We start from the raw sequence: 25,686 nt of genomic DNA on the forward strand, positions 1-25,686 counted from the left end.
TAAACTTACACATTTTATTTTACACAAAAAACCCTTTCTTATCGCTTGTTGATAAATCCTTTAGAATGAATTATTTTTAAGAATACAAATCAAAAACGCGAATAAGTTCGTTGTCAAAACAATTATTTAACAGAATGTATACATAGATTCGTGTTATAAGCAAAACATGTCAGAAATTTACAAATATATAGGTAAATCAAAAGTTTTCAAAACTCCCTGACAGGCCTTTTAACAAAATACACCAAAATTTTGAATTTCACTTATTTGGTATGTATTCAAACAAAGTTCGCTCTTTTACCAAACTAACAACAAGGTATGGCCGATCAATGAACACTTATCAACTGTCGAAAATATGAAAAAATCTAAAACTACCCCATAGCTTGATTCGACTGCCAGAATTGGTGCCAAAGTATCAATTTTCAAGTTTTAATCGTTATTATTCCAAAGCTTGTAAGTACTATGGTGGCTTTACCGCACCCGTAAGTGAGGTGAGTAATATATAGCTTTTAGTTATATCTCTAGGAACACAGATATTTTATTATGATCCGCAGCGTTCAGATGCTCAAAAGCAACGCAAGCAAAAACCAATTATTGACTGTCAAGGATCGTTGGTAGAAAAGTGGAAGTATTTTAAAACACAATTGACAAACTTTGAGGATCCATTAAAGAAATACGACCATTTAATGAGCTTGCGCGATCAGGATTTAGATTTGTATTACCATTTCCTGCGCGACTACACAGGAGAGGTTTTGGCCATTCTCTATGCAGTTGACGGAGTAATTCGAAATTTCGAACGATTTGAAATACACCTGCCAAATATGTAAGTATTGGTCTTTTACATAGTAAAGTATTCACATAAGTGTATCTATTTCACAAACTTTTAGGCCAACTCTGATGAAGCAACGTAAAAAACGTCCGGCTAAGCCATTAGACATTGCCAATGCCGTAGAATATTTACGTAAGCGCATCAATGACCTAAGGAAAGCAAACTCCAAAAATGAAGGAGGATCAGGTTCCAAGTCCAAATCTGAAGAAAAAATAAATCCAATCAAATGGATAAAAAAACGCTTTATGCTAACACCAAATACATGCTGTATGGCATATTTGAAGACCAACAACCTCAAGTGAAAGAAGAGTTCGGAAACCTGTTTTACTATCTGTACTTAATTCAATCTGTATCAATTATATATTTGAGCTTACCCAAATAAAATAAAAAAAATATATTAACTAGAGCTACGCCCATCTGATAAGGATTTCATATAATAAAATGGCGAAAAAAATTACTGAAATATTAATTATATATAACTTTTGTATGTTGTGAATTCTGTTATTAATTGCGACCGATAGGTTTGTACACGTAAATATGTACTTTCAGGTAAAGGTTCAGTGGAGATATATTTAACTTATATATGTATATCCCCAACATAAAGAACAAGTTATAACGGAGTGGGCTTTTGCTTTTTAACCCAAGTCTTTAAAAAACTATGCTCTGAGCTAGGCAGTGTTTTTTACATCAAAGTATAAAATGAAAATTTTGATAGTTTACTAAATTGGTATGTATCCAAGCAAATTTCGAGTATTTACAAAATTATTTGGAAGGTTGGTATGAGTATATGTCAATCAGGAGTTATTGGTATGAAGTATCATTGTATGTTTTCCTTAGTATATTTCAAACACAGGATTTGCTGCCAAAGTATCAATATTGTCAAATAAATCGATGTTTCTCGAAAGCTTGTAAGTCCTTGAATGGGGTAAAATCTGTATACTTTAAAGAGGTAGGGAATTAATTATCGTAAAATGTTACTAATTTTAAAATAATACTCTTTGAACCAGCACCAAAATTCACAATGGAGTCGCAAGAGAATCAAATTTATAGATAGTCAACTTGGTTTGACTAAAACGCTAACTTTAATTGACGAACAATTAGGAAACTGTAAGGATCCCGTTCAAAAATATGACTACTTAATGTCCTTACGAGAAAACCACTTAAATTTGTATTATCGTTATTTGTGTGGAAATTCCGTTGAATTGTTTTCCGTGCTCTGTGCTGTCCATGGAATTGTTCACAAATTTGGTCAAATGGATAGTATATTTCAAAGGAGGTAAGTCCCCATTTCAATAAAAGTGAGTTTATCTATTCATTGTATTATTGTACACTAAAGTTCAAGAGAAGAGTGTCAAGCGTGTGATTGCGATCAACTAGAGAAATTAGAAACTGTGACGAACTTACGTAAGCTTATCCGAGATATTAACAAAATCACTGTCAATCTGTCAGAGACAAAAGACTCCCCATTGGTCGGTCACGATGATTTCTGTGAAAATTGCGGATCTTTGCGGAATTTTGAAGATTTTGACTACACAAATCAGCGAAATGTAAAAAAGTTTGATAAGGAGCCACAATAAATATAAAATTAATAATTCGAATTTGCAGTTGACGCTAACGAGCTGTGACAAAAATACATTAGAAGTAGATGAGAGTACTCGAAAAAAACGTGAAAAGGAAATAAAAGAATTACGAAACTGTCTGCACTGTTTTCAAGACATTATTGACTACGTGAGGCCATACCGCAGACCATATGTAAGTTTGAAACGCACCCAAATATAGAGATACAGTAGCTCATTACATTACAACATTTAAATTAATTTATGCTTTAATGGGAAGAAGATTAAAATAATATTTAAACACAGATTTGCTTATAAATCTTTAAACTTGAGCAAAATATTTTAATTCTACTTTTTATATATGTTATAGCTGAATAAGGCAATAAATCCAAGTCATACTAAAAATTTAGTGGATAAAATATGATTAAAATCACTGTATAGTATATATGCAAGCATTGTTCGAGTTTCAAACTGTTAACGGCTACACACTCACGTAGACTGCTGAGAAAAAGTTTGCTTTGCGCATGCAAAAAGCTCGCGAGCGTGAAAGCGAGAGAGAGAGAGAGAGAGAGCTTTTATTCGCTAGGCGCGCACAGCTGTTGCACAGCTGTCAGTATGACACTCACAGTCAGTTGTGGTTGTGTGGGGTAAACAAAAAGAGTCCAATAGGGTAATCTCGCCCATTTTCGCCCACATTTTCGACTTATTGATAGCCGAATTCGTACGCTTCTTGTATATTATTATAAACATATTAATTAAACGTATTATGAATAATTAAACCGCGTGTAATACAATTGAATCGGAGACGCTGTAAGGTGGCGATACAACACCATACAACCAGTTCATTGCATCAGTGTCGTTGCGTCGGTAGTTGCGCTTAGCGAAAAGCGTTTGCTGCGTTTAAAGGTCACCTTGAAACGTCAAAACCAAAACTTCTGTGCTCGACCGCCGCGCTCGCGTTGCCAGTTACTGAAAATCGTCTCGCAGGCAAAAACCACAGCCGCGGCAACATAATTTCTCCGTCATTTATTTGGACAACTTGTCTTGGCTTCCTCGAAGCTCCTCCAGTGCTGTGCTCTTCTTATGCTTAAGTGAATCATTCACTAATTATTCGGTTCAATAGTGAGACGCGTCTGTGTGTGTTAATTTAATAATAAACCCAACTGCTTAACCATCTACTACTACAAATACATATATAGTTAAAAGGATTATAGTTCAAAATGAATAGTGATATTAATCAACGTTTCCTGGCACGCGGCTCGCAGCGTGACAAGGGATTGGCCGTCTTCACCAGCGGCGGAGACTCGCAAGGCATGAATGCGGCTGTGAGAGCCTGTGTCCGTATGGCCATCTATTTGGGATGCAAGGTAAGTGGTGACCTCTGCCAAGTGCTTTCATTCAGATGTATACATATTAACATATTGCACTTTATTGACATAATGAATCAAGAAGATGCGTTCTTATCGGTCAGGCATTGAACCCACCCAATATACTCTGTATATTCAGATGTAAATATGTATTTAGCTGTAATTAAATTGAGAATAATTCAAAAATTGTTTAATACATAAAGTAATTAAAAATTAGGTTGCTCTTTTGGTGTCAAGTGCCGTTAGATAACGAAAGAAATATTTAAATAAAATAAAAGCGCCTCACATCTACCTCCCAACACACGCACACAATCAATTTGTATCTGTGTGTGCGTGCATTTGACATTGAGTTTATTTCGGGCAACTTACAGAGACGATCACACAGAAATATCTGAGAAAATGCGGTTATTGTTTAAAAAGTAAATTATTTACATACTGTTTGCATTAACTGCCAAACTTAACGAAAGTATTATTATTATAATTAGTTTTTTATTTAACACTCTTACTTAGTCATGAGGTGTGTAACGCAATATTATGACTCTATGAACTATATATATTAATAGGGGAATAACATGGTAGTAGGTTTCTATTGAAAACATAATTTGGCATGGATATTTTGTCATATAAGGCAAATTTAAATACTTGGTAAATGAAAAATTAATTGGAAAATTAAATTCTTAACAAAAATTCCATTAAACTTGAGCGAGTTAAAGTGAAATCGATTATCTTTTATGGCAACAATTGAGAAGGGTATTTAAGCGTCACCATCCAGAATTGTTTCTTGTATCCAAATTTAAATAATTGAAATAAATTGCACAAAATTGTATGATTTTTATTTTTGCAATGAATTTGAATTGTCGCGAGGCTGCTTTCTCAATGTCACTCTTATTTTCTTTCCATCAATTATGGTTTTATAAGCGTGTCCTTAGTTAGGGTTCTTTAAAGCGATTATGTACGAGTATTTGGATCATTCAGTGGCGAACTGGAATGCAAATATTTATTCGATATCATTTAAAAGTTTTTCTTTCCCCAGTTAAAATAGAATTGAATTAAATAAATTAATTTCCATCAATTCTCTAAATTAATAGTACCACCTTTTGCCATGTCTCACTTTGATCTTTGGCTTTTCAATAAACTCTTAATTTGATCAGAAAATGAATGTGCATATATAAAATTAGAATATGCCATTAAAGTTTATATGTGATTTTTATACAAACAAATTAACTGTGTATTATAGGGAGTATCTGGTTATATTTGACGCGTGTTTGCTATTGTATATCTCAAGTACAAATGACTCAACACGATCCTCCAAAAAAAATGCCGTCATAACATTCGTAAGGAATTTCTATATATAGAATAAGATACACATAACAAGCATTGCAATTGATATATACATATTTGAGCTTTTATTACTTTTGAAATCAAACAGTTAACTTGACAACCACTACCCCGTTTCTCATTCACTTATTTATAATTATTGATTAGCGTTATCATAAATAAATCCTTATAAGTGTAGATAATCATAATAAACTATTAAGCAGGCGGTAATTGGTGGTATCACATGTCAATAAATTGATACATTATCCATAAATAATCATATTGTTTATAAACAAAAATATGTATAAAATTAGGATGGTGTTTCGATAACTATTTCATCCAGTTATTTATCATTGAAACCAGGTGTATTTCATCCGGGAAGGCTATCAGGGTATGGTCGATGGTGGTGATTGTATTCAGGAGGCTTCATGGGCCTCAGTATCATCGATCATCCATCGTGGTGGCACCATCATTGGCTCCGCTCGTTGCCAGGACTTCCGTGAGCGTGCAGGCCGTCTTAAGGCCGCCAACAATCTGATCCAGCGTGGCATTACCAATCTGGTGGTGATTGGCGGTGATGGTTCGCTGACTGGTGCCAATCTGTTCCGTCAGGAATGGTCCAGCCTGTTGGATGAGCTGCAGAAGAATAACACCATTACTGTGGAGCAGAAGGAAAAGTTCAATGTGTTGCACATTGTTGGCTTGGTAAGTTGATCATTTAATATTATTGGCATTATATATTTGAAATAAATTTATGATATATATTTCAGGTGGGCTCCATTGATAACGATTTCTGTGGCACGGACATGACCATTGGTACCGATACGGCCCTCCACCGGATTATTGAGGCCATTGATGCCATCGCTAGCACGGCGTACTCTCATCAGCGTACCTTCATTATGGAGGTCATGGGTCGTCACTGTGGGTAAGTTGATTGTGGTCGAATTAATTTTCTTTGATAGCCTGATGATAGTCTGTGATGTAACTACTTCAAAACTGTTAGTTTTGCCAATTGTGAAATTGATATGTAACGGCAAAGTTAAATACCTTTAATACCTACAGTTATTTAGCTGTTATAGCTGGCATTATATCTGAGGCAGATTATGTCTTTCTCCCAGAGAACCCACCGCCAACAGATTGGCCCGATCATATGGTTAAAAAACTGGAACAGGCAAGCACTCAGATCAATCTGTGTATCATACATACATCAAAAACGTGTATGTCTGTGCTGACAGCTTGAATCTCTATATTTGTTGACTAGAATCAAAGCATTTGATGTTATCCCGTTCTACTCTCTGACAAACATTTCAATATACTCGAATAAGATTTACAGATTAGGAAATAATTGCAGTTTGATCATTGTAAGGAAGAGAAAACTGTTTTCGATTTGGTTTATTGAAACTCTCTCTGTTTTTATTTGTACGAATCGTATTCTTTATCCTTTGGCTTAGATCTTCCTTTGTTTGTCAACATTTTGTACCTCTCGTACTAACTATCGTATTTGTTTCGATCTCTTCCCCTTTAATGTATCTGCCTATACAGTCCCATCGATTTGCTAGTAACATGCCCTATATGTATTAACCATGTATAACCCATAAAACTACTACATATTTTTACAGTTATTTAGCGCTGGTTGGCGGCTTGGCAAGCGAAGCTGATTTCATATTTATACCAGAAATGCCACCAAAAACCGATTGGCCAGATAGGCTTTGCACTCAATTAGCTCAGGCAAGAAGTGAACATTTAACTCTCTCTCTTAATCTGAATCTCATTGCTTTTAGTTGTGCATTTCTTTAGAGATTATAAAACACAACACTAGCAAAAAAATACATGTTTAAAGAAAGCAATTCCATTTACACACACATTCATACGCAATTAGGCACCAATCAGACAGCATTTAGTAATTTTATAATACGCATAAGTATTGTGCATTATTTCTTCAAACTTTGCAATATTTCTTTCGGTATTGCTTGAAATGTGATTGATATGATTACAGATTTGGTTTCTCATATACGATAATTTATCTTCAGTATTATTAATTTTTTTTTAACAATCATCAATAATTCCTCGTTCCGATTCGAATGTATGATCCTTTCCTTCCAGCAATATCCCTTTATCCCTAACATAATGTAAATAATAAATATCAAATAACAGTTCATCTCATATGCATTGTTTCTCTGTGTTTTATTATTTTTGTTTTTAGCTACTTAGCCATTTCAGCAGCTATTGCTACAGAAGCTGATTTTATGTTAATACCCGAAGAGCCCGTTCCAGTTAACTGGCAGGAGACTCTATGCAAAAAACTCATTCAGGTCAGCGGAATGTTCAGGTTTTTAGTAAACTCTCTGCGGTGTTATTGTTTCCTATTATTCTTACTCTCGTGATCGTATCTATATTCGATTACGTGTATTCCATTTCAATATTAAATTCAAAATCTAACATTTTCAAACTAATCGTGCGTTTTGACAGATGTTCCATGAAAGCAACTGCAGCTTTTTGTCAAAAACGTTCTAGCACAAAACTAATTGGCTATTAAATTGGCTTTTATTGGGTAAAATTGTAGTTAAGGCTTAATGTTCCAGGGCAAAATTCAATTGCCTTGAATTCAATATTATATTCTAATGTACATACTTAGCGTACATAGCTCTAAAAGTAAACTAATTTTTTGCTTTTGTTTATTATCGCTTTACACTTTCATACTTTCACTTTGTATGCTAACCATATAAATGATACCTTCATATAGTGCTATATCTGTTCTGTCTTTTTGTGTAATTGTCATCGCTTTAATTACCATTCTATGTGCACTTACACGTAAATCACTGATTAGTATCTATAAATTATGTTATTAGAATTGGTATTAATAAATGTTTGCAATTATGTCAAATAAACTAATATAGGAGCGTTCAGCTGGCCAACGTCTGAACATTGTCATAGTCGCAGAGGGTGCCATGGATCGCGAGGGTCAGCCCATTACCGCCGAGGATGTGAGGAAGGTTATTGATGAGCGTCTCAAGCACGACGCTCGTATCACTGTTCTGGGTCATGTGCAGCGTGGTGGTAACCCTAGCGCTTTCGATCGTATTTTGGTAAGTTATTAAAAATTGTAGTTAAAAAGTACTAGGAATGTATTAAGAGAAGCGTGCTTAACAGGCAGCAGGAGAGTGAACATTTTCTTATTAATTCGGATTCCTCAGGGTTACTATTCGATGAACCATTGATTTAATTGTTGCGCAGTGGACTTGAATTTAAAAATAAATCTTAAATTTTAGAGGATCAAGAAAAATTAGTTTCATATATTATTACTAAATATTTGTGTATTTTTCGCCAATTTTTGAGGGAGCGTAATCATTATAAGTTTTTTTTTTAAAAATCACTATTTAATGATTTTTACGATTTTTTTCATCGATTATCATTATTTTTGATCAAAAAATAAAACTCAAAAATAATGATTATAAATGATTTTTTTCGCTTAAAATAAAACTCGACAATAGTTTATGGCTTTTGTGTAAAACTTTTCGACATGTGATGTATCATATGAAGGGTATTAAATCATTGATCAAGAATATATAATCATATCGGCGAAAAGTTTAGCACAGAAGCCATAAACTATTGTTGAGTTTTATTTTGAGCGAAAAAAAATAAAAAAACATTTATAATCATTATTTTTGAGTTTTTTTTTTTTTTGTCAAAAATAATCATTTTTATTGAGTATCAAAATAAATGATTATCGAGTGATTTTTACGGTCCCTGCAATTTTGATATACATTTTTTTTTTTAATAATTCCATTTTCGTTTGTATAAGCACCTAGATCTCGAAGACTACAAGAGCTAGAGACACCAAATTTGTTTGTAGGTTCCTGAATAACCTATGGCTTGCAGAGTGTGTTTATGTCTTATTTACAAATAAAGTATGGGGTCTACTCCGGTCGGTCTTTCTAGGGGGTCTTTATTGCAGCCTTTCTTACTAGTTAACTTCGTTCTTTTATCCGATTTCTCAATTTAAATATCTTTTTACTTTGTAACAGGCCTGTCGCATGGGCGCTGAAGCTACTCTTGCCCTGATGGAGGCTACGCCAGACTCGGTTCCCGTGGTTATATCACTGGACGGCAACCAGACGGTGCGTGTGCCTCTTATGGAGTGCGTTGAACGCACCCAGGCTGTGGCAAAGGCCATGAAGGAGAGACGTTGGGCCGACGCTGTTAAGCTTCGCGGTCGTTCCTTTGAGCGCAATCTGGAGACCTATAAGATGTTGACCCGCTTGAAGCCACCCAAGGAATGCTTTGACACCCAAGGCAAGCCCATTGAGGGCTTCAGGCTAGCGGTGATGCACATCGGTGCCCCAGCCTGTGGCATGAACGCAGCGGTACGCAGCTTTGTTCGCAATGCGATTTATCGTGGCGATGTTGTCTATGGAATCAACGATGGTGTCGAGGGTCTTATTGCTGGCAACGTTCGCGAGCTGGGATGGTGTGTATATCGCCTGTTGAGATGCGCTCCAGGATTAACTTTATAATTTGATTTTTTAAGGTCGGATGTGTCTGGTTGGGTTGGCCAGGGCGGTGCTTATCTGGGCACCAAGCGCACGCTTCCCGAGGGTAAATTCAAGGAGATCGCTGCACGTCTCAAGGAGTTCAAGATTCAGGGTCTGCTTATCATTGGAGGATTCGAGAGTTATCATGCCGCTGGACAAATCTCTGATCAGCGCGACAATTATCCAGAGTTTTGCATACCTATTGTGGTTGTTCCAGCCACCATCTCCAACAACGTGCCCGGCACTGAATTCTCGCTCGGCTGTGACACTGGTCTCAACGAGATTACCGAGATTTGCGACCGCATTCGTCAATCGGCCCAGGGCACGAAACGCCGTGTGTTCGTCATTGAAACAATGGGTGGATATTGCGGTTATTTGGCCACACTTGCCGGCTTGGCCGGTGGCGCTGATGCTGCCTACATTTTCGAGGAGAAGTTCTCCATCAAGGACTTGCAGCAGGATGTCTACCACATGGCATCCAAGATGGCCGAAGGTGTCTCTCGCGGTCTCATTTTGCGCAACGAGAAGGCCAGTGAAAACTATAGCACTGATTTCATCTACCGTCTGTATTCGGAGGAGGGCAAGGGTCTCTTCACTTGCCGCATGAACATCTTGGGTCACATGCAACAGGGTGGCTCACCCACGCCCTTCGATCGCAACATGGGCACCAAAATGGCCGCCAAGTGTGTGGACTGGCTGGCAACCCAAATCAAGAATAATATCGATGCAAATGGCGTTGTCAACTGCAAGTCCAACGAGACGGCAACTCTGCTGGGCATTGTTTCTCGTCAGTACCGTTTCACACCTTTGGTCGATCTCATTGGCGAGACAAACTTTGAGTAAGTTGATCGCATTTAAACAGTTGCCAAGTTTATACGACAGCTTAAGTCGGTTTAAATCAAATTTAGTTGCCTTATAAACTTGGTAATAGAAAATTATTTCAAAAAGATTCTAAATAATTAATTTATTCATTTTTTTAGCCAACGCATACCGAAGAAACAGTGGTGGCTGCGTTTGCGTCCATTGTTGAGAATTTTGGCCAAGCATGATTCCGCCTATGAGGAAGAGGGCATGTACATCACCGTCGAGGAGGAGTGTGCCACCGATGCTGTCGCTTAAGCAGTTTAGTGTGTTGTTAACACTATAACATACCGCATATTTATCATGCCCAGTGCACAAATATCGCCGTAACAATCTCAGTGCTATATTTTTGTTTCCATGTGCACATGTTTGATAATTAAGTTTAATGCTGTAATTCACTTTTATATTTCATTTATTTTATCGCTCACACATCGACATGCATACAATAATTATACAATAAAATTCAAAGCTCAGGTCAATATTTAGGAGCTAACATTTGGATTAGCCAATCAAATCATGCCATAGAGTGGAAAGTGTCTATAGAGTACCAAGGAATTCAAGTTAAATAGTGTAATTTTCTATGCAAATGCAAATGCATGTATAAAGCATATTGAAACAGATATTTATATTTCTCTTACTAATTATTCTCTATTAACATTACAATACAATATTATTTATTTTAGCTTATGTTTTCTTTTGAGTATTTCCCTTTTAGCATACAAAGAGCATAAATACATATATATATATAATTGTTAAAGATTGTTTTACTTTGCACGTGTAATACATAAAATACAAAACTCAACAACTCTTTAATATGTACATGTATGGTACCCTTAAATGGCTGAAAAGAAACAGAGAAAACGCTATCCGTATGTTATTGTAATTGTTGATACAAATTCAAATAAATTGTTAAAAATATGTACTGGTAGATGATTTGTTAAGAGAATATCAATAGTTAAATATAACAAATCAACAGATCAATCCAATTGGTTTTCATTAAAAATAAAAATAACTACACACAACATTCAAATTTATTTTCAAATCGCCAAGCTCGTTAAAGTTTCGTTAAGCTTTAACAGTATGGCAATATCAGTGTGACCGAACGGTAAAACTATATTTCATCAATCTGGCAAGCTCACTGCAATTAACTGACATTGATTTTTTGAATGTAATCGGAACGTTACAATCCACCTCCAGATCGCTCCACTGGGACATACTGTCGCTTGCGATTACTAATTGTTGAGAGTTTTTGATCCATACGTAACTTGGCATAGCGTAAATAGGCCGTGTCGCCGTGCACAATGGCCGACATGAGCAACAGGTACTCGTACAGATTCACCTTGCCCTGCGAGTGACAGTCAATGTCCCGCAGGACGTTGTGCATCAGATCCACTGGCACCTCCTTGACGCCAAAGGATTTCATGGCCGCACAACATTGGTTTATTGAAACATATCCAGTTTCCCGATCGTCAAGTCCTTTAAAGTGTGATGCATATTTTTGCACCTGTTGGACGGACAGTTTGATGGGTATACTTATATGTGATGGGTCCAATATGGGTGACTGGCCCATCTGTGTGTTGAGAAACTTTTTGGCGTCTAGAATTTCTCGTGCCTTTTGCTTCTTGGACCAATTCAGTTCCTGGGCCATGACGTTGGCCACTTTTGGCAGGATGTCCTCGGCCACGTGGACATTTAGAAAGGCAACGCGCAGGCGACGTGCCACCATGTCCACCAGTGTGCACGCATAATCCTTAACACCTTGTCGCACCTCCGCCTCAATGTAGGGGAACTCCGAATGCAATCGCTTGCCAGTTATGGGCCAAGAGCTGCCGCTGGGATGGGCACAGACGGCCACCTTACAGGCATTCGAGCCATAAGTATCGGTCAAGTGCCTGGCCACGTCTCGCTCCAGACCGAAATCCTGCACCAGGCGTATAAACATGTTGGGTGACCAACCATCGGCTCCATCCAATTTACAAGATGTGGCTGTAATCGAGTTAACTCGCATTGGTTGCAGACCACCACTGTTAATGGCCACGTCTATTGCCTTCTCTGCAATTATACGGAACGACGACCAGGTGCCACCTACAATTGAGATCATGTTGCCCGATCCCAGAGAAATCAGATGATTCTTCAACAGGGAATCCCTTAACTCGGACGTCTCAGCGGGCAATGGCTTATATCCGCCCCAAACGGCCAAAACATCGCATCTACGAACATCAAAATTTGGATTAATATAACTCTTGATGCCCTCCAACAGATATTGCACCTCCATTTCCGTTGGCTGTGGTCCCTCCGTCGACTCACGCATCTCGTCCGAGGTGCCCATCAGTGTGTGACCCAACCAGGGTAAGAAATATATTGCGGATCCGCTTCTTGTATTGGGATCGAACAGGCCCACCTCTTCGGGACAGTAGAAGGGGGGTAGGACGATGTGCGAGGCCCAGGTGGGGGAGCAGTGTGGCACCGCATTGGCATCCTCCAGGCGACAGATGCTATCACTCAAAGGGCCCGTGGCATTGATAACAACTTTGGCTCGGATCTTGTAGGATTTACCAGTCAACTGATCGATTGCCTTGGCACCCACGATCTGCTGCTCCTTATTCCGCAGCAGCTCAGTGACCTTCATGTGATTGCAGACATCGGCGCCATAACGTGCAGCAGTCAATATGACAGCGAGACACATTCGGGCGTCATCGTGTTGGCCTTCGTAGAAGACAAAGGCTCCATAGATGTCCCGCCGCATCATGGGAAAGATGTCGAGGGCCTCCGGAGTACTGATATATTGGAATCCTCTCGTGTTGCCGGGTGCCATTAAATGATAGATGTGCAGCTTGATCCAGTAAGAGGGCAATTGCCACCAATGATGAACTGGCAACATGATGGGAACAGGCTGATTCAAATGTGGCGCCAAGTTGGCAATATTGCTGCGTTCCTCCAGAGAGGTGCGAACACGCCGAAAGGCGGCTAGATCGAGTTTGGAGATTGCCTGGTCCAGATCCCTTAACCCCCCATGCAGCAATTTACTGGATTTCGATGAGGTGCCACTTCCAAAATCATCAGCCTCCACCAGCGCCGTTTTGAGTCCACGTGTTGCCGCGTCCAGAGCACAGCCAGCACCCACTGCTCCACCTCCTATGATGAGTATATCGTATTCCGTACGCCGTAAGGCGTCCAGATTCATACTGCGAGTGGGCAGCTCACGTTTCATTTGCGGCGCTTTATTCCTTTCCTGACACAAGGTCAGGGATGAGGCGCCAAGCATGGAGCTACCTGCCAGGACAGCTACCTGAAGAAATTTTGACATATTGAAACCTGCTCAGGCTATAGTAAAAATATGAATTAAATCTGTGTAGATTGACAAATAATTAGATGACGTACAATTTGAAATACGTTTATATTTATTTGTATATTTAAATATATGTGTATATTTTTGTGTTGCATGTTGGAAAGTTAAAAAATTATCTATAAGAAGCCCCTCACTAAAGCAATTAGTACAAAAAACAAGATGCCAAAACATTCACATTATCTTTTTCATTATTTTTTTATCTTTAAAACTTAGCACAAATTCTTTCTACTTGCTGCAACTGCAGCTGCAACTGCAACAGACACGGCAACAACTGCTAATGACCTCCAGCAAGCGTGCAACACACAACATATTTTTAAAAGGCAATGGCATTGGAATGCGACTGTGTTGCAGTGTGTATGTTTGTGTATCTTCTAGGGTGTGTGTCTCAGTCAGACAGAATGGGAGGCATCAGCGGTTGGGTGAGTGAGAGTTGCAATTAAAGCGCAACAACAACAACATCTTTTGGCTGACTTTACTGTTGCTTCACAACACTTCCGAAGAAGTATTTGTAGAACAGCGTAGCAAACAGACAGAGCACCAAGGGCAACAGCCACGATTTCATCGAACTCTCCTCGTTCTGTGTATCTGAGCTCCAGGTGGGTTCCGATTTCTGTGCAACGCTCGTCCTCTCGCTGGCAACGAGTTCACCGATTTTGTATTTCTTCATCATTTCGCGGGCATCGTTGCTGTGTCCGACATCCTCAAAGTTCTCAGTGGCATCTTTGCCGGCCTGCTCGATCAGCACCTCCTCACCGCCGGGATGCTGCAAGAATACGAATATTTAATGCGCTTGTTCTATATGCAGATACAATATGCAAATCAAAAGTGTCTCATCTCTTTTGACCGTGAAACAATCGAGACAAATCAATGCACGAACAAAATAATCTAATGTTTTAAACATTCAAAGGGGATCAAATCGTTTTGGGGGGAATTACATTGCTGGTTGTTATTCACAGTGTTGATAAACACCAAAATGTGGATTGCAAGGCGAACGTGAGTTTTTCATCATACTACTTAGTTTGAGTTTTGTATTTACGTTCAAAATATGCAACGTAATGATTAGATTGCACGTTGAAAAGTCGCCGGCTACTCTTATCACAGTAAGAGCAACAATTCACAGTGACAAAGGCATTTATATATGTATGTCCATGTGAATATCGAGCTGCTTTAATCAGATAAATATACAAATAAGATAGTCAGATTAGGATACTTATAATACTAATTAAAACATAAATTGAATCTTAGAGTCGCTTAGCTTGATTTCAATCTTTTACGTTTTTCTTTATTAATTTTAGTAGCAATTATATTTTACTTATTATAAATGATTATACAAGGTGACGTTTGTAATAATTACTACGTAGTTTTTCATAGTTTGACTTTGATTGAGAGAGTTAACATAAAAGTCTCTCTCTCTCTCTCTCTGCCTCTCTTGAGCTCTGTCTGGTCGAAAATTTCTAACAGAATTTCAATATTTACAACATTCGCAGCTACTTCTGAATTCCATTCGAATTGTAAATTCATGGAGTTTTGTTCAACTGTAAATTGCATAAGAATAAATAAACACAGTTTGCATACAAAACGTATGTTAATTAGCTAATACCTCATTTCGTTTAACTTTTGCCCTATTTCCCATTGATAATAGGAACACAAATTCACAAATTTAAGCAGCGCGTTGGAAATTTCCGTACAAAAATAAAAGCGAAATATTAAAACTATGAACAAAAATACAAAATGACTTCTATTGCTTGACGAATAAAAAAAAACATACACATCTATTAAGGTGAAACGATGAATAAAAAACAGTAGGTCAACCAGTGACCATAGGTCAAAGTACAGATACAAAACTACTCTCCTCTTGTTGCACTGGTAGTAATCATTTGCACGCACTGTGCACCACTTATAAACTTATATCAAAGGTGAACATCTTAACACAGTTTAAAGTAGTTATAAAAAGTCAATTTGTCACGATAAGAAAACTTTTGCTCACTAGTCCGGCGGAATGACTTAATGCCAGCGCCCTGATTTCTACGTGTACCATTATAATACACCAAACTGTTGTTGTTTTACATTTTTTTAGGCCGTGCTCACCTCGTTCAGAAATGCTGTCACATCGTAGACACTGTTGTGGATGAGCAACCATGTGTCCTTGTTCGTGTTGTGTTTGGCGACTTCCGCACGCGTAAAAGTTTTTTCTCCATCGCTTGCCATGTTGATTTTTGATGACTTGTTGAATTGCGTTTCTATTTCAATCAGCTACTTTTCTGAACTGTTCAACTTATTTATTAGAGCTGTGTTTTCAGTACACTGTTGACAACTTAGCTATTTTATAGCTATATCTGGCTATTTTCAGTGTTCGTTTGCTAAAACTGAAAATTTCTATTATCTGGAATTCTGGCTATTTTAAATATATTTTCAGTTAAGTTTCTCTGTTAGTATTTTTCGTTAAGCTGTGTAAAAGTGCCACAACAACAAATTTAGATGCTTTCCAGACCAGCTATTTCTCCCCCTATAAACTTGGCAGTACTGGTGTGGAAGGCTGCCACCAGGTTCAAAGGCTGACACCCTGCAAAATTTCCCGATCTGGCAATTTATACCATTTTAATCAAATTGCAAAATTGGTTGCAACTAAGAAAATTCACTTTTTTTGAATTTTTCTTAAAATTGAAGATAGATATTTTTAAATATTTGCAGAATTTTTGTTAGAATTTTGTCGATTTTTTTACATTTATTTTATAGTTAAATTTAATTAACTTCTCTCCCCTTGGGCTGATGAGCTTCAAACCTTCATTAGAATTTATTCCTTAATTTTATCTAGTTTCGAATTTTAAATTTTCATCAAATTATTAATTTCTTGCAGTTGGCTATTATTTTAGCTTTTTTTAATCGCAATTTCAGTTATTTTTGGATGCTATCCAGCCAGAAACAGCTATATATTTCTCTTAAAGGTTGGGAGTCGTAGTTTCATAGAGTTCAGGGCTGCCAACTTTTTGTAGAAAAAAATACCGATAGTTTGCACGTCTGGCAGCCTTTCAATTTGAAAATTGCGCTTGATTTAAAACTAACAAAAATTGTTTTTGAAATTAATATAAGGAATTATGACAAATCCAATGAAATTCGAAATAAGATTTAAAAAAAAGGTGAATGATTATTTGAAGGTTTAAAGTTCGTCACCCCTCGGGGAGAAAAGTTAAATTTTTTTTAAATATAGCAAAATACCGACATAATTCTATTTAAAAATCTGTAAAAGCTTATACAATTCTAGCTTTTGATTAAGAAACAAACAGACAAAGTGTTTACAACGCCCGAGAAAAAAGTATCCCCGTAACTACAATTGAACTAGAATTAACAGTGATTTTGTTATCAACTATGTAATTCAACAAACATGTAGATACAGTTTCCTTTCGTGTTGTAATGAATGATCATACTTGCATAAAAGGCAGTGAGGTGGCGGATAAGTAACCGTGGACTAAATAAGCAACGTCATTTTACTTATGAATTTAATCAAACAGGGGCTAAGATTTAATTTGAAGCAGACTTCCGAACCCCTAAACTTTATCACGAAAAGAATTTAGGGAAGAACTGCCACTTAATGATGAAACTGTTTTTGCCAAATGGTGGCAAATAATCCAATCGAATACTTAGGCTTGTGAATTGTAGACTTAGCTTTTATAATAAAATCATATGTAAACATAGGGTTATAAATGTTTATATACTACTTAAATAGTTCATACACTGTTTTATTTGGTTTTCAATAATTGCATATTAAACTTAGTATAACATATCAATTATACTATTTTTATTCTATCGCAATTCTATTGGTTCATGTTTTACTTTGGTCACGCTTTTGCTATTGATAACAAAATGGTCGCGATAAATCGTACGGAGAGTAAGCAGCGTGAGTAATTCATTTTCCGCTCTCTATTTTGGCTTTTAAACAATAATCATGACATCCGTAATCGAATTGGGTAATTACTTGTGAAAGTCCTTATATGTCTGTTGATTTATACTGGTGAGTTTTGCTGGTTTGTTTGTAAATATTTTGACAAAGCCAATAATAAAATGAAAACTATTAAAATACTCTTAAGACTAAGTACAGATCTACTTGTATTACTTGCGGGTTCAATAATATTTTGATAATGTCTATTAGAATTTTCTCTTCTTTGGTTTGCACGTGGTCTCTCTTTTACCGCCTACTCTTAGCATATTAATAGCACAATAAACTGATAAACATTATCAGCATGAGCCGATATCAACTAGTATAATTTGTTGCCTAGCTATTCAAATATAAACCCATATGTTTTTGCGAATTTCATAAGTCTTATTCTAGCTGTGGTCATATTCAGTTCATTCTTTAAAAAAAAAACCGCGATATAAATATACTCGTAAATTATTGAAGGACAATCAAAAAAAATTAATTTATTTCACAATGACCGCGTCGAACGGTAATGTCGTCAAGGACGACGAGAATCGATTGTCACAATATAAGTCGAACATTACTTTGGGTGAATCCTTCGCAGCAAACGACAAGGATCGGAAAAGCTTGTGAGTTAAAAATCGGAAAGCAGTCTGTGATATATTTTAAAAATATTGACTGCAACAAGGGGAAATTATTTTCAATATTTTTATTGAATAATAAAATTCCGAACACAATGTGCTAGTGCCTGGTTTAATTCATTGACTGTATTATTGTAGGATAAAATCTACAGACTATATACAATTCAATGTGTTCCTTAATTTTTTTTTAAATACTTCACCTGACAGGATGAATGTGCTAAGTGTTGCAATATGAAATATTATAGCATGACGCAATCTGGAGGTATTAATGAATATATAAATTTTTAAGTTATCCACAACTTCTACTGAATTAAATATTTGTAAAATTTTAATTATCCTCCCACTGAGGCCGCTGAAGAAATTGCTAAATAATTTGGAAATCCTTCAGTGCACTTCAGTACTTTAACGTTGTACAAACTTGCAATTTACACGGTGCTTTTATATAGATTTCATTATTTTATTTATTTACATTTTGATTTTCCAAGCCCTATAAGCTGTCACTTATAAATAATGACACTAGTCACTAATATTTATACAATCTCCTTATACATAACTTTTTGTCTTAGCTCACTTAGCCTATTTGACTAAGTATTAAAGAGACTACATATTGTTATGATGATTACATATAATTAATTAATATTTTTATTATTATTATAAAATAACGTTCTTTTTATTCTTAACAAATTACGTGCAGTCCTTTTAAATCTTTTTTAAAAAAATATGCTTATTTATGCTTTATTGAGCATAAATCATAACCAGCTTATAGCGCAAGCTGAATGTATAAATAGGTTTGCAATCTTATTTTTGTTACAATAGATAAGCCCATAAATAAATTAGCTAATATATTTGCAAATAATAGTGGAGACGTCTATCAGAAACTAATGTAACCATGACCATGCGATTTTGTTGACGGGCCTGATATCAAGTGATTTTTTCATTATCATCACGGACTTTAAAAAATTGGAATTTCGGAGTCATAAAATATATTGTACCAATAAAAATTATAACAAAGGAACAAGCACATATCTTTTGGCGTTATAACAAACGTATTTATGTATACTATACATATAAATGGACTAAGCGTGATCTATTGATACGCATACACGTCCATTAAAAAATATGTTCTTATGACGAAGTTGATAACTGATATGAATAATCTAATATACTCGTACAAGTACTTGCATATAGGCAGACGTAACGTATTTTCATCGGCGATAGTACAAGCTTAAAGACCTTGAATGACGTTACGCGATAATGACGAGACTATTGCGAATTCATAAGTAGTTTCAATTGTTTTAGAAAACACCCATTAAGGGCATGTTCTTTTATTGTATTTACAGTGAACCGAATAAGTCTAAGAATAAATCCAAGAATGACAAATCTGAGGACAACGAAGACGAGGACAAGCCAAAAGATGAGGTCAAACCAGTTAGTTTCTTTAAAATGTTTCGCTATGCCACAACCCAGGATCGTATTCTTTACTTTATTGGATTTCTCGGTGCTATCGCCACGGGCCTAACAACGCCAGCAAACAGCTTAATTTTTGGTGATCTCACAAATGTAAGTACTTGTTTTAGTTTGTCGCCTTTTTTGAAATTTTGACTAAAATATTATAAAATAATAAATCAAAATTGTTAAGCAATTTATTTGCTTAACAAAATTTAAAAAAAGTGAAAATAGTTGAGAAGATATTTATGTTTTGTATTAAATGGAACCTATGTTTGAGATTTAAAGTCTTTATTTTCTATAGAGAATTCTCATAATAATATTTAAATAACACTTTTCTATATCGTTTTCAGGACATGATTGATTTAAGCGGCTTAGTTGAAGGTGCCAAATATAAGAGTGACGATTATAATTCCAACGCCTTGATGGACGCCGTCCAGGATTTTTCACTGAAGAATACATATATTGGAATAGTGATGCTCGTCTGCAGTTACATCTCCATCACCTGCTTCAATTATGCCGCCCACTCGCAAATTATGTCGATACGTTCCAAGTTCTTTAAATCGGTGCTGCATCAAGATATGAGCTGGTATGACTTTAATCAGAGCGGTGAGGTGGCCAGTCGAATGAATGAGTAAGTGCCCATTAATAATATAAAATGGAGAGATTAATTATTATTCTATTACCCATTGCAGAGATCTTTCGAAAATGGAGGATGGTCTGGGTGAGAAAGTCGTGATCTTTGTGCACTTTATAGTCGCATTTATTGGATCGATCGTACTTGCCTTTGTCAAGGGCTGGCAGCTAGCCCTGGTGTGTCTGACCAGTTTGCCGGTCACCTTCGTCGCAATGGGCTTTGTGGCCATTGCCACCTCGAAGCTGGCCAAGCAGGAAGTGAATATCTATGCCAAGGCCTCTGTCGTAGCCGAAGAGGCTCTCTCCGGTGTGCGTACAGTGAAGGCTTTTGAGGGGGAGTACAAGGAAGTTTCTGCCTACAAGTCAAAAGTGGTTGCCGCCAAGGAGCTGAATATTAAGCGCAACATGTTCTCCGGAATGGGATTTGGTCTGCTGTGGTTCTTCATCTATGCCTCGTATGCTTTGGCCTTCTGGTACGGTGTCGGCTTGGTCATCAAGGGTCGCCATGAGCCCTACTTTGCCAACTATGATCCCGGCACCATGATCACAGTTTTCTTCTCCATTATGATGGGCTCCATGAACATTGGCATGGCGTCGCCATATATTGAGGCATTTGGCATTGCTAAAGGTGCCTGTGCCAAGGTGTTCCAAATCATTGAGCAGATTCCAACCATTAATCCCCTCGAGCCGCGCGGCAAGAACCTCGATGAGCCGCTGACGACAATTGAATTCCGTGATGTAGAGTTCCAGTATCCCACCCGCAAGGAGGTTCCCATTCTGAACAAACTGAACATGAAGATTAATCGTGGCCAGACTGTGGCCTTGGTGGGACCCTCGGGATGCGGCAAGTCTACCTGCATTCAGCTGATTCAGCGCTATTACGATCCCCAGGGCGGTGACCTCTTCTTCAACGGCACTAACATCAAGGACATCAACATCAATTGGCTGCGTGAGCGCATCGGAGTCGTCGGCCAGGAACCCGTGCTCTTTGGCCAGTCCATCTACGAGAATATACGCTATGGCCGCGAGGATGCCACCAGGGAGGACATCGAGGCAGCTGCTGCAGCTGCAAACGCTGCCATCTTCATCAAGAAGCTGCCCAAGGGCTACGACACTCTGGTGGGTGAACGTGGCGCCCAGTTATCCGGTGGCCAGAAGCAGCGTATTGCCATTGCCCGTGCATTGATTCGTGATCCCGAAATCCTACTGCTGGATGAGGCAACATCCGCTTTAGATACGGCCAGTGAGGCAAAGGTGCAGGCTGCTCTGGAGAAGGTCAGCCAAGGACGCACCACAATCATTGTGGCCCATCGTCTGTCCACTGTGCGACGTGCCGACCGAATTGTTGTGATCAACAACGGACAGATCGTGGAGAGCGGAACCCACCAGGAGCTGATGATGCTGAAGAATCACTACTTCAATTTGGTAACCACACAGATGGGAGATGATGATGGCACTGTACTGAGTCCCACTGGCGATATCTACAAGAACTTTGACATTAAGGATGAGGACGAACAGGAGATCCAGATACTTCAAGAAGAAGACGAAGCTGAGGACAAGAAGAAAGATAAAAAGAAAAAGAATAAGGAACCATCCCCCCTCATGGGTGTGATGAGAATGAACAAACCCGAATGGCCCCAAATCACCGTGGGTTGCATCAGCTCAATTATTATGGGTTGTGCCATGCCCGTGTTTGCTCTGCTCTTTGGCAGCATTATCCAGGTAATGCAATCGAAGGATGACGACTACGTTCGGGAGAACACAAACCAATACAGTCTGTACTTCCTCATCGCCGGCATTGTGGTCGGCATATCCACATTCATGCAAATCTTCTGCTTCGGCATTGCGGGTGAACGTCTCACGGAGCGACTGAGAGGACTCATGTTCGAGGCGATGCTCAAGCAGGAAGTGTCCTGGTTCGATGACCGCGCCAACGGCACTGGAAGCCTCTGTGCTCGCCTGTCTGGAGATGCCGCGGCGGTGCAAGGTGTAAGTACATTGAAAGAAAAATATTATTCTAAAATGCAAGTTTAAAACTCCTGATTTCATTCGGTAAATAAGTGTACAAATCAAGGCTGCAAACCTCTAAAAATTTTGTTAAAGGTTCGGTTCGGTGGTTCGAACCATATGGTTTGGGTTCGAACCTTGGTTCAATTTCATGCAAAAAAATATTTTTATTGTTATACATTTTGATGCTAATTTAAATATATTTGAAGATTTAAATATGACTTATTTTAATCCGAAGTCTCAAATAATTGCGTAGTTTTAGAAAACTATAAAATGTATGTAATTATTTTTTTTCGAACCGAACCATTTATTTTAGAAAGCGGTTCGGCTTATGTTCGGGTTTGCAAAGTAAATAATTTTAAGGGTTCGGTTCATGATCCGGCTTAAGCTGCTTAAAAACCCGAACCGAACCGGTTCTGCAATGACTCAGCCTTAAAATTAGTCAATGAGCCTACAATATTTTATTCAAGTAGAAAACATTTTGATAAGAACTCCAACAAGAAAGGTTTCTCCGCCAGTCCCTACGGAAAATTTTTTACTATCTGAAAAATACACATACTCCACTTATTGAGTGTTCCTCTAATTTGTCACTACCACTCTTGCTTTTAAAATTGAGAGTAAATTAATTTATACGGTAATAATAAATATATAATATAAATATATATCAAAAAAAAAAAAGATAAGAACACCGATGATTACATTGTTGATTGACTTCAATCCGAAATCCCGATTTTTTATGCTGTTTCACATTAATTTATTATTAACTCCTATTCATAATAGTATAAGCTCCTAACAACAGTTTAAATACTTGATTTGAATTAATGTGAAGCGATAAGTTATATTCTCCATTATCAAGTTCAATCGGTTCGCTTATCAGACCTCTAACTGACATGACCGATAGCTAACAAATATTTCAGATTGGCAGATAGCGAGATAACAGTTTGTAGGCCTTATCAGAACTTGGTTTTTATTGGTTAATATACTTGTATGAGCATGTAATTTACTAAAAGTTTTGCATCATCTTTTAGGCCACAGGTCAGCGCATTGGCAGCATTATCCAATCGATTGCAACCATCGTCTTGGGCGTTGCATTGGCCATGTATTACGAGTGGAGTTTGGGCCTGGTGGCAATGGCCTTTATGCCCTTCATTCTCATCTCCTTCTATCTGCAACGCACGGTGATGGCCCAGGAGAATATGGGCAATGCCAAGATCATGGAGAACACTACAAAACTGGCTGTTGAGGTCGTCTCCAATATTCGCACTGTGGTTTCCTTGGGTCGTGAGGATATGTTCCATTCGCAATATATTAATATGCTGACACCTGCTGTTGAAGTAAGTAAACCTTATTCTTTTTTACTCCTTATACTTATATATCCTTAAATTTTTCTAGAAATCTAAGAAGAATACGCACTATAGAGGTATTGTCTATGGTATGGCTAGATCCATGATGTTCTTCGCTTATGCTGCATGCATGTACTATGGAGGTTGGTGTGTGGTCAATCGAGGCCTGCTTTTCGGTGATGTCTTCAAGTGAGTTTTTATTGCAACTGCACAGAATTCTAAGATTCAAGTTACATGATCTTGATTATAGCATTCATTTTTTTTTTATTTTTAATGATATAATGTAAACCTGTTCTTATCCTGAATTTAAAATTATTTGACACTTGTTTTCAGACTTTATTTTTGATTATTTGAGATGGATATTTTGTAAACTAGGATTTAAGAATAATTTAAAACTCACGTTTAAAAATCTTGATTAAAAAATGTTTTTTTTTTGTTTAGGATATAATTCATAAATTAAGCCTATGTCTTAAAAAAATTTAAAACTAATTCCTTATTTGATAAAAATATTTTTTTCAACAAGAATTTTAGAATATTAGGGATTAAATTCATACAGACTAAAAAAAGGCCAATTTAGGAATATATCTTCAACTTTTCAATCCGAATCCCATATTTTGTTCCTGTGTAAAGTTACTTAGTCTATAATTATAACAATCTTTCTTTTGCAGAGTATCCCAGGCGTTGATTATGGGCACGGCATCGATTGCCAGTGCTTTGGCCTTTGCTCCCAACATGCAGAAGGGTGTGAGTGCGGCTCAAACCATCTTGAAGTTCCTCGATCGGAAACCTCTCATCGCCGACAGTCCCGGTGTCTCGATGAAGCCGTGGCACTCCAACGGCAATGTGCTCTTCGATAAGGTGGAGTTCAGCTATCCCACCCGTCAGGAGATTCAGGTGCTTCAGGGACTTCTTCTTGCGGTTCAAAGTGGGCAAAAGGTGGCACTGGTGGGTCCATCGGGATGTGGCAAATCCACATGCATTCAGTTGCTGCAACGTTTCTACGATGTCGATGCTGGTTCCTTGCAAATTGATGAGCACGATATCCGCCAGTTGGCCATAACGAACCTCCGCATGCAGCTGGGCATTGTTTCCCAGGAGCCAATACTCTTTGATCGCACAATTCGCGAGAATATTGCATATGGTGACAATTCCAGAATTGTCACGGATCAGGAGATTCTAGCTGCGGCCCAGAAGTCCAACATACATCAATTTATCACAGCCTTACCACTGGTGAGAAATTTGGAAATCCGCTTGTTTTGAATAGTTAAATATGTTGATCCTTTAAATCTCTACAGGGCTATGAGACACGCATGGGAGAGAAGGGCGCACAGCTATCCGGCGGACAGAAACAGCGAATCGCCATTGCACGTGCTCTTATTAGAAACCCAAAGATACTTTTGCTGGATGAGGCCACCTCAGCCTTGGATGCGGAAAGTGAAAAGGTAAGTCAAAAGCTTCATCTTATACAAGCTAAATCTAAATCGATTCCCTTTTTAAACAGATCGTTCAAGAGGCCTTGGATGCTGCCGCGGAAGGACGCACTACCATTAGCATAGCTCACAGATTATCCACCATCGTCGACTCGGATGTCATCTATGTGTTCGAGAACGGAGTCGTCTGTGAAAGCGGCAGCCACAAAGAGCTCCTCCAGAATCGTGGTCTCTATTATACACTGTACAAATTACAAACAGGAGCTGCGTAAAATTGTAATACTCTCCGTCTAGTCAAAACAATAGCGATCAATGATAAAACCCCATTAGTATTAAACTGTATTATAGACACACACATAGATATTTAAGCATCGATAAGAACGTTAATAGAGCCTAAGATTAAAGATAAACGAACTGTTAATTTATCAAATTTTGAATAAAGAACAAAGTGAAAAGAAATTA

The 25,686-nt window shown here is 37.7% G+C and overlaps 5 protein-coding genes and 2 long non-coding RNA genes across 12 annotated transcripts; 4 read left to right on the top strand and 3 right to left on the bottom strand.

The window, feature by feature from the left end:
* The first annotated feature begins 214 nt into the window (after window positions 1–214).
* LOC117784406 lies at window positions 215–1,232 on the top strand. Its single transcript, XM_034622136.1, has 4 exons — window positions 215–313; window positions 380–488; window positions 552–820; window positions 885–1,232. The coding sequence occupies exons 1-4, from the start codon at window positions 270–272 to the stop codon at window positions 1,126–1,128; spliced, it is 666 nt and encodes a 221-aa protein (XP_034478027.1). The 5' UTR covers window positions 215–269; the 3' UTR covers window positions 1,129–1,232.
* A 277-nt stretch (window positions 1,233–1,509) lies between these two features.
* On the top strand, window positions 1,510–1,859 carry LOC117785511. The gene is made up of 3 exons (XR_004617513.1): window positions 1,510–1,599; window positions 1,664–1,775; window positions 1,834–1,859. It is a non-coding gene; the product is annotated as an uncharacterized LOC117785511 (long non-coding RNA).
* A 94-nt stretch (window positions 1,860–1,953) lies between these two features.
* On the top strand, window positions 1,954–11,440 carry LOC117783937 (ATP-dependent 6-phosphofructokinase). 6 transcript variants are annotated; one of them, XM_034621512.1, is made up of 11 exons: window positions 1,954–2,102; window positions 2,163–2,373; window positions 2,432–2,578; window positions 3,648–3,749; window positions 5,430–5,771; window positions 5,837–5,991; window positions 7,270–7,378; window positions 7,964–8,152; window positions 9,092–9,534; window positions 9,595–10,437; window positions 10,579–11,440. In XM_034621512.1, the coding sequence occupies exons 1-11, from the start codon at window positions 1,966–1,968 to the stop codon at window positions 10,715–10,717; spliced, it is 2,817 nt and encodes a 938-aa protein (XP_034477403.1). In that variant the 5' UTR covers window positions 1,954–1,965; the 3' UTR covers window positions 10,718–11,440. The 6 variants fall into 6 exon arrangements, with proteins under 6 accessions (XP_034477403.1, XP_034477402.1, XP_034477401.1 ...); XM_034621511.1 differs by lacking the exon at window positions 7,270–7,378 and adding an exon at window positions 6,686–6,794 and having other exon boundaries at window positions 1,955–2,102; XM_034621510.1 differs by lacking the exon at window positions 7,270–7,378 and adding an exon at window positions 6,129–6,237 and having other exon boundaries at window positions 1,956–2,102.
* A 106-nt stretch (window positions 11,441–11,546) lies between these two features.
* Window positions 11,547–13,797, bottom strand: LOC117783938 (glycerol-3-phosphate dehydrogenase, mitochondrial). Its single transcript, XM_034621517.1, has one exon. It carries the CDS (start codon window positions 13,764–13,766, stop codon window positions 11,640–11,642), a length of 2,127 nt encoding a protein of 708 aa, XP_034477408.1. The 5' UTR covers window positions 13,767–13,797; the 3' UTR covers window positions 11,547–11,639.
* Window positions 13,798–13,978: 181 nt separating this feature from the next.
* Window positions 13,979–16,094, bottom strand: LOC117783946 (cytochrome b5). Its single transcript, XM_034621527.1, has 2 exons — window positions 15,897–16,094; window positions 13,979–14,571 (listed from the first exon to the last, which is right to left on the bottom strand). Exons 1-2 carry the CDS (start codon window positions 16,014–16,016, stop codon window positions 14,281–14,283), a joined length of 411 nt encoding a protein of 136 aa, XP_034477418.1. The 5' UTR covers window positions 16,017–16,094; the 3' UTR covers window positions 13,979–14,280.
* LOC117783949 lies at window positions 14,833–15,889 on the bottom strand. The gene is made up of 2 exons (XR_004617388.1): window positions 15,409–15,889; window positions 14,833–15,343 (listed from the first exon to the last, which is right to left on the bottom strand). It is a non-coding gene; the product is annotated as an uncharacterized LOC117783949 (long non-coding RNA).
* A 2,028-nt stretch (window positions 16,095–18,122) lies between the features above and the next one.
* Window positions 18,123–25,683, top strand: LOC117783933 (ATP-dependent translocase ABCB1). Its single transcript, XM_034621504.1, has 9 exons — window positions 18,123–18,350; window positions 19,703–19,922; window positions 20,162–20,442; window positions 20,504–22,433; window positions 23,480–23,785; window positions 23,844–23,983; window positions 24,463–25,024; window positions 25,090–25,236; window positions 25,296–25,683. Exons 1-9 carry the CDS (start codon window positions 18,235–18,237, stop codon window positions 25,494–25,496), a joined length of 3,903 nt encoding a protein of 1,300 aa, XP_034477395.1. The 5' UTR covers window positions 18,123–18,234; the 3' UTR covers window positions 25,497–25,683.
* The last annotated feature ends 3 nt before the right edge of the window (window positions 25,684–25,686 follow it).

This window comes from Drosophila innubila (assembly GCF_004354385.1).
Source record: "Drosophila innubila isolate TH190305 chromosome 2R unlocalized genomic scaffold, UK_Dinn_1.0 1_C_2R, whole genome shotgun sequence".
NCBI lineage: Eukaryota > Metazoa > Arthropoda > Insecta > Diptera > Drosophilidae > Drosophila > Drosophila innubila.

Bases quoted from the DNA above. Each gene is read 5' to 3' on its own strand.
- LOC117783946 (XM_034621527.1), bottom strand. From the start codon at position 16,016: ATGGCAAGCGATGGAGAAAAAACTTTTACGCGTGCGGAAGTCGCCAAA. The intron at 14,572-15,896 runs GTGAGCACGGCC...GTATTCTTGCAG, and splicing joins TGACAGCATTTCTGAACGAG to CATCCCGGCGGTGAGGAGGT.
- LOC117783937 (XM_034621512.1), top strand. From the start codon at position 1,966: ATGTCCTTACGAGAAAACCACTTAAATTTGTATTATCGTTATTTGTGT. The intron at 3,750-5,429 runs GTAAGTGGTGAC...CATTGAAACCAG, and splicing joins CCATCTATTTGGGATGCAAG to GTGTATTTCATCCGGGAAGG. The intron at 10,438-10,578 runs GTAAGTTGATCG...TCATTTTTTTAG, and splicing joins ATTGGCGAGACAAACTTTGA to CCAACGCATACCGAAGAAAC.
- LOC117783938 (XM_034621517.1), bottom strand. From the start codon at position 13,766: ATGTCAAAATTTCTTCAGGTAGCTGTCCTGGCAGGTAGCTCCATGCTT.
- LOC117784406 (XM_034622136.1), top strand. From the start codon at position 270: ATGTATTCAAACAAAGTTCGCTCTTTTACCAAACTAACAACAAG. The intron at 314-379 runs GTATGGCCGATC...ACTACCCCATAG, and splicing joins TTTACCAAACTAACAACAAG to CTTGATTCGACTGCCAGAAT. The intron at 821-884 runs GTAAGTATTGGT...ACAAACTTTTAG, and splicing joins GAAATACACCTGCCAAATAT to GCCAACTCTGATGAAGCAAC.
- LOC117783933 (XM_034621504.1), top strand. From the start codon at position 18,235: ATGACCGCGTCGAACGGTAATGTCGTCAAGGACGACGAGAATCGATTG. The intron at 20,443-20,503 runs GTAAGTGCCCAT...TACCCATTGCAG, and splicing joins GTGGCCAGTCGAATGAATGA to AGATCTTTCGAAAATGGAGG. The intron at 23,984-24,462 runs GTGAGTTTTTAT...TTTCTTTTGCAG, and splicing joins CTTTTCGGTGATGTCTTCAA to AGTATCCCAGGCGTTGATTA.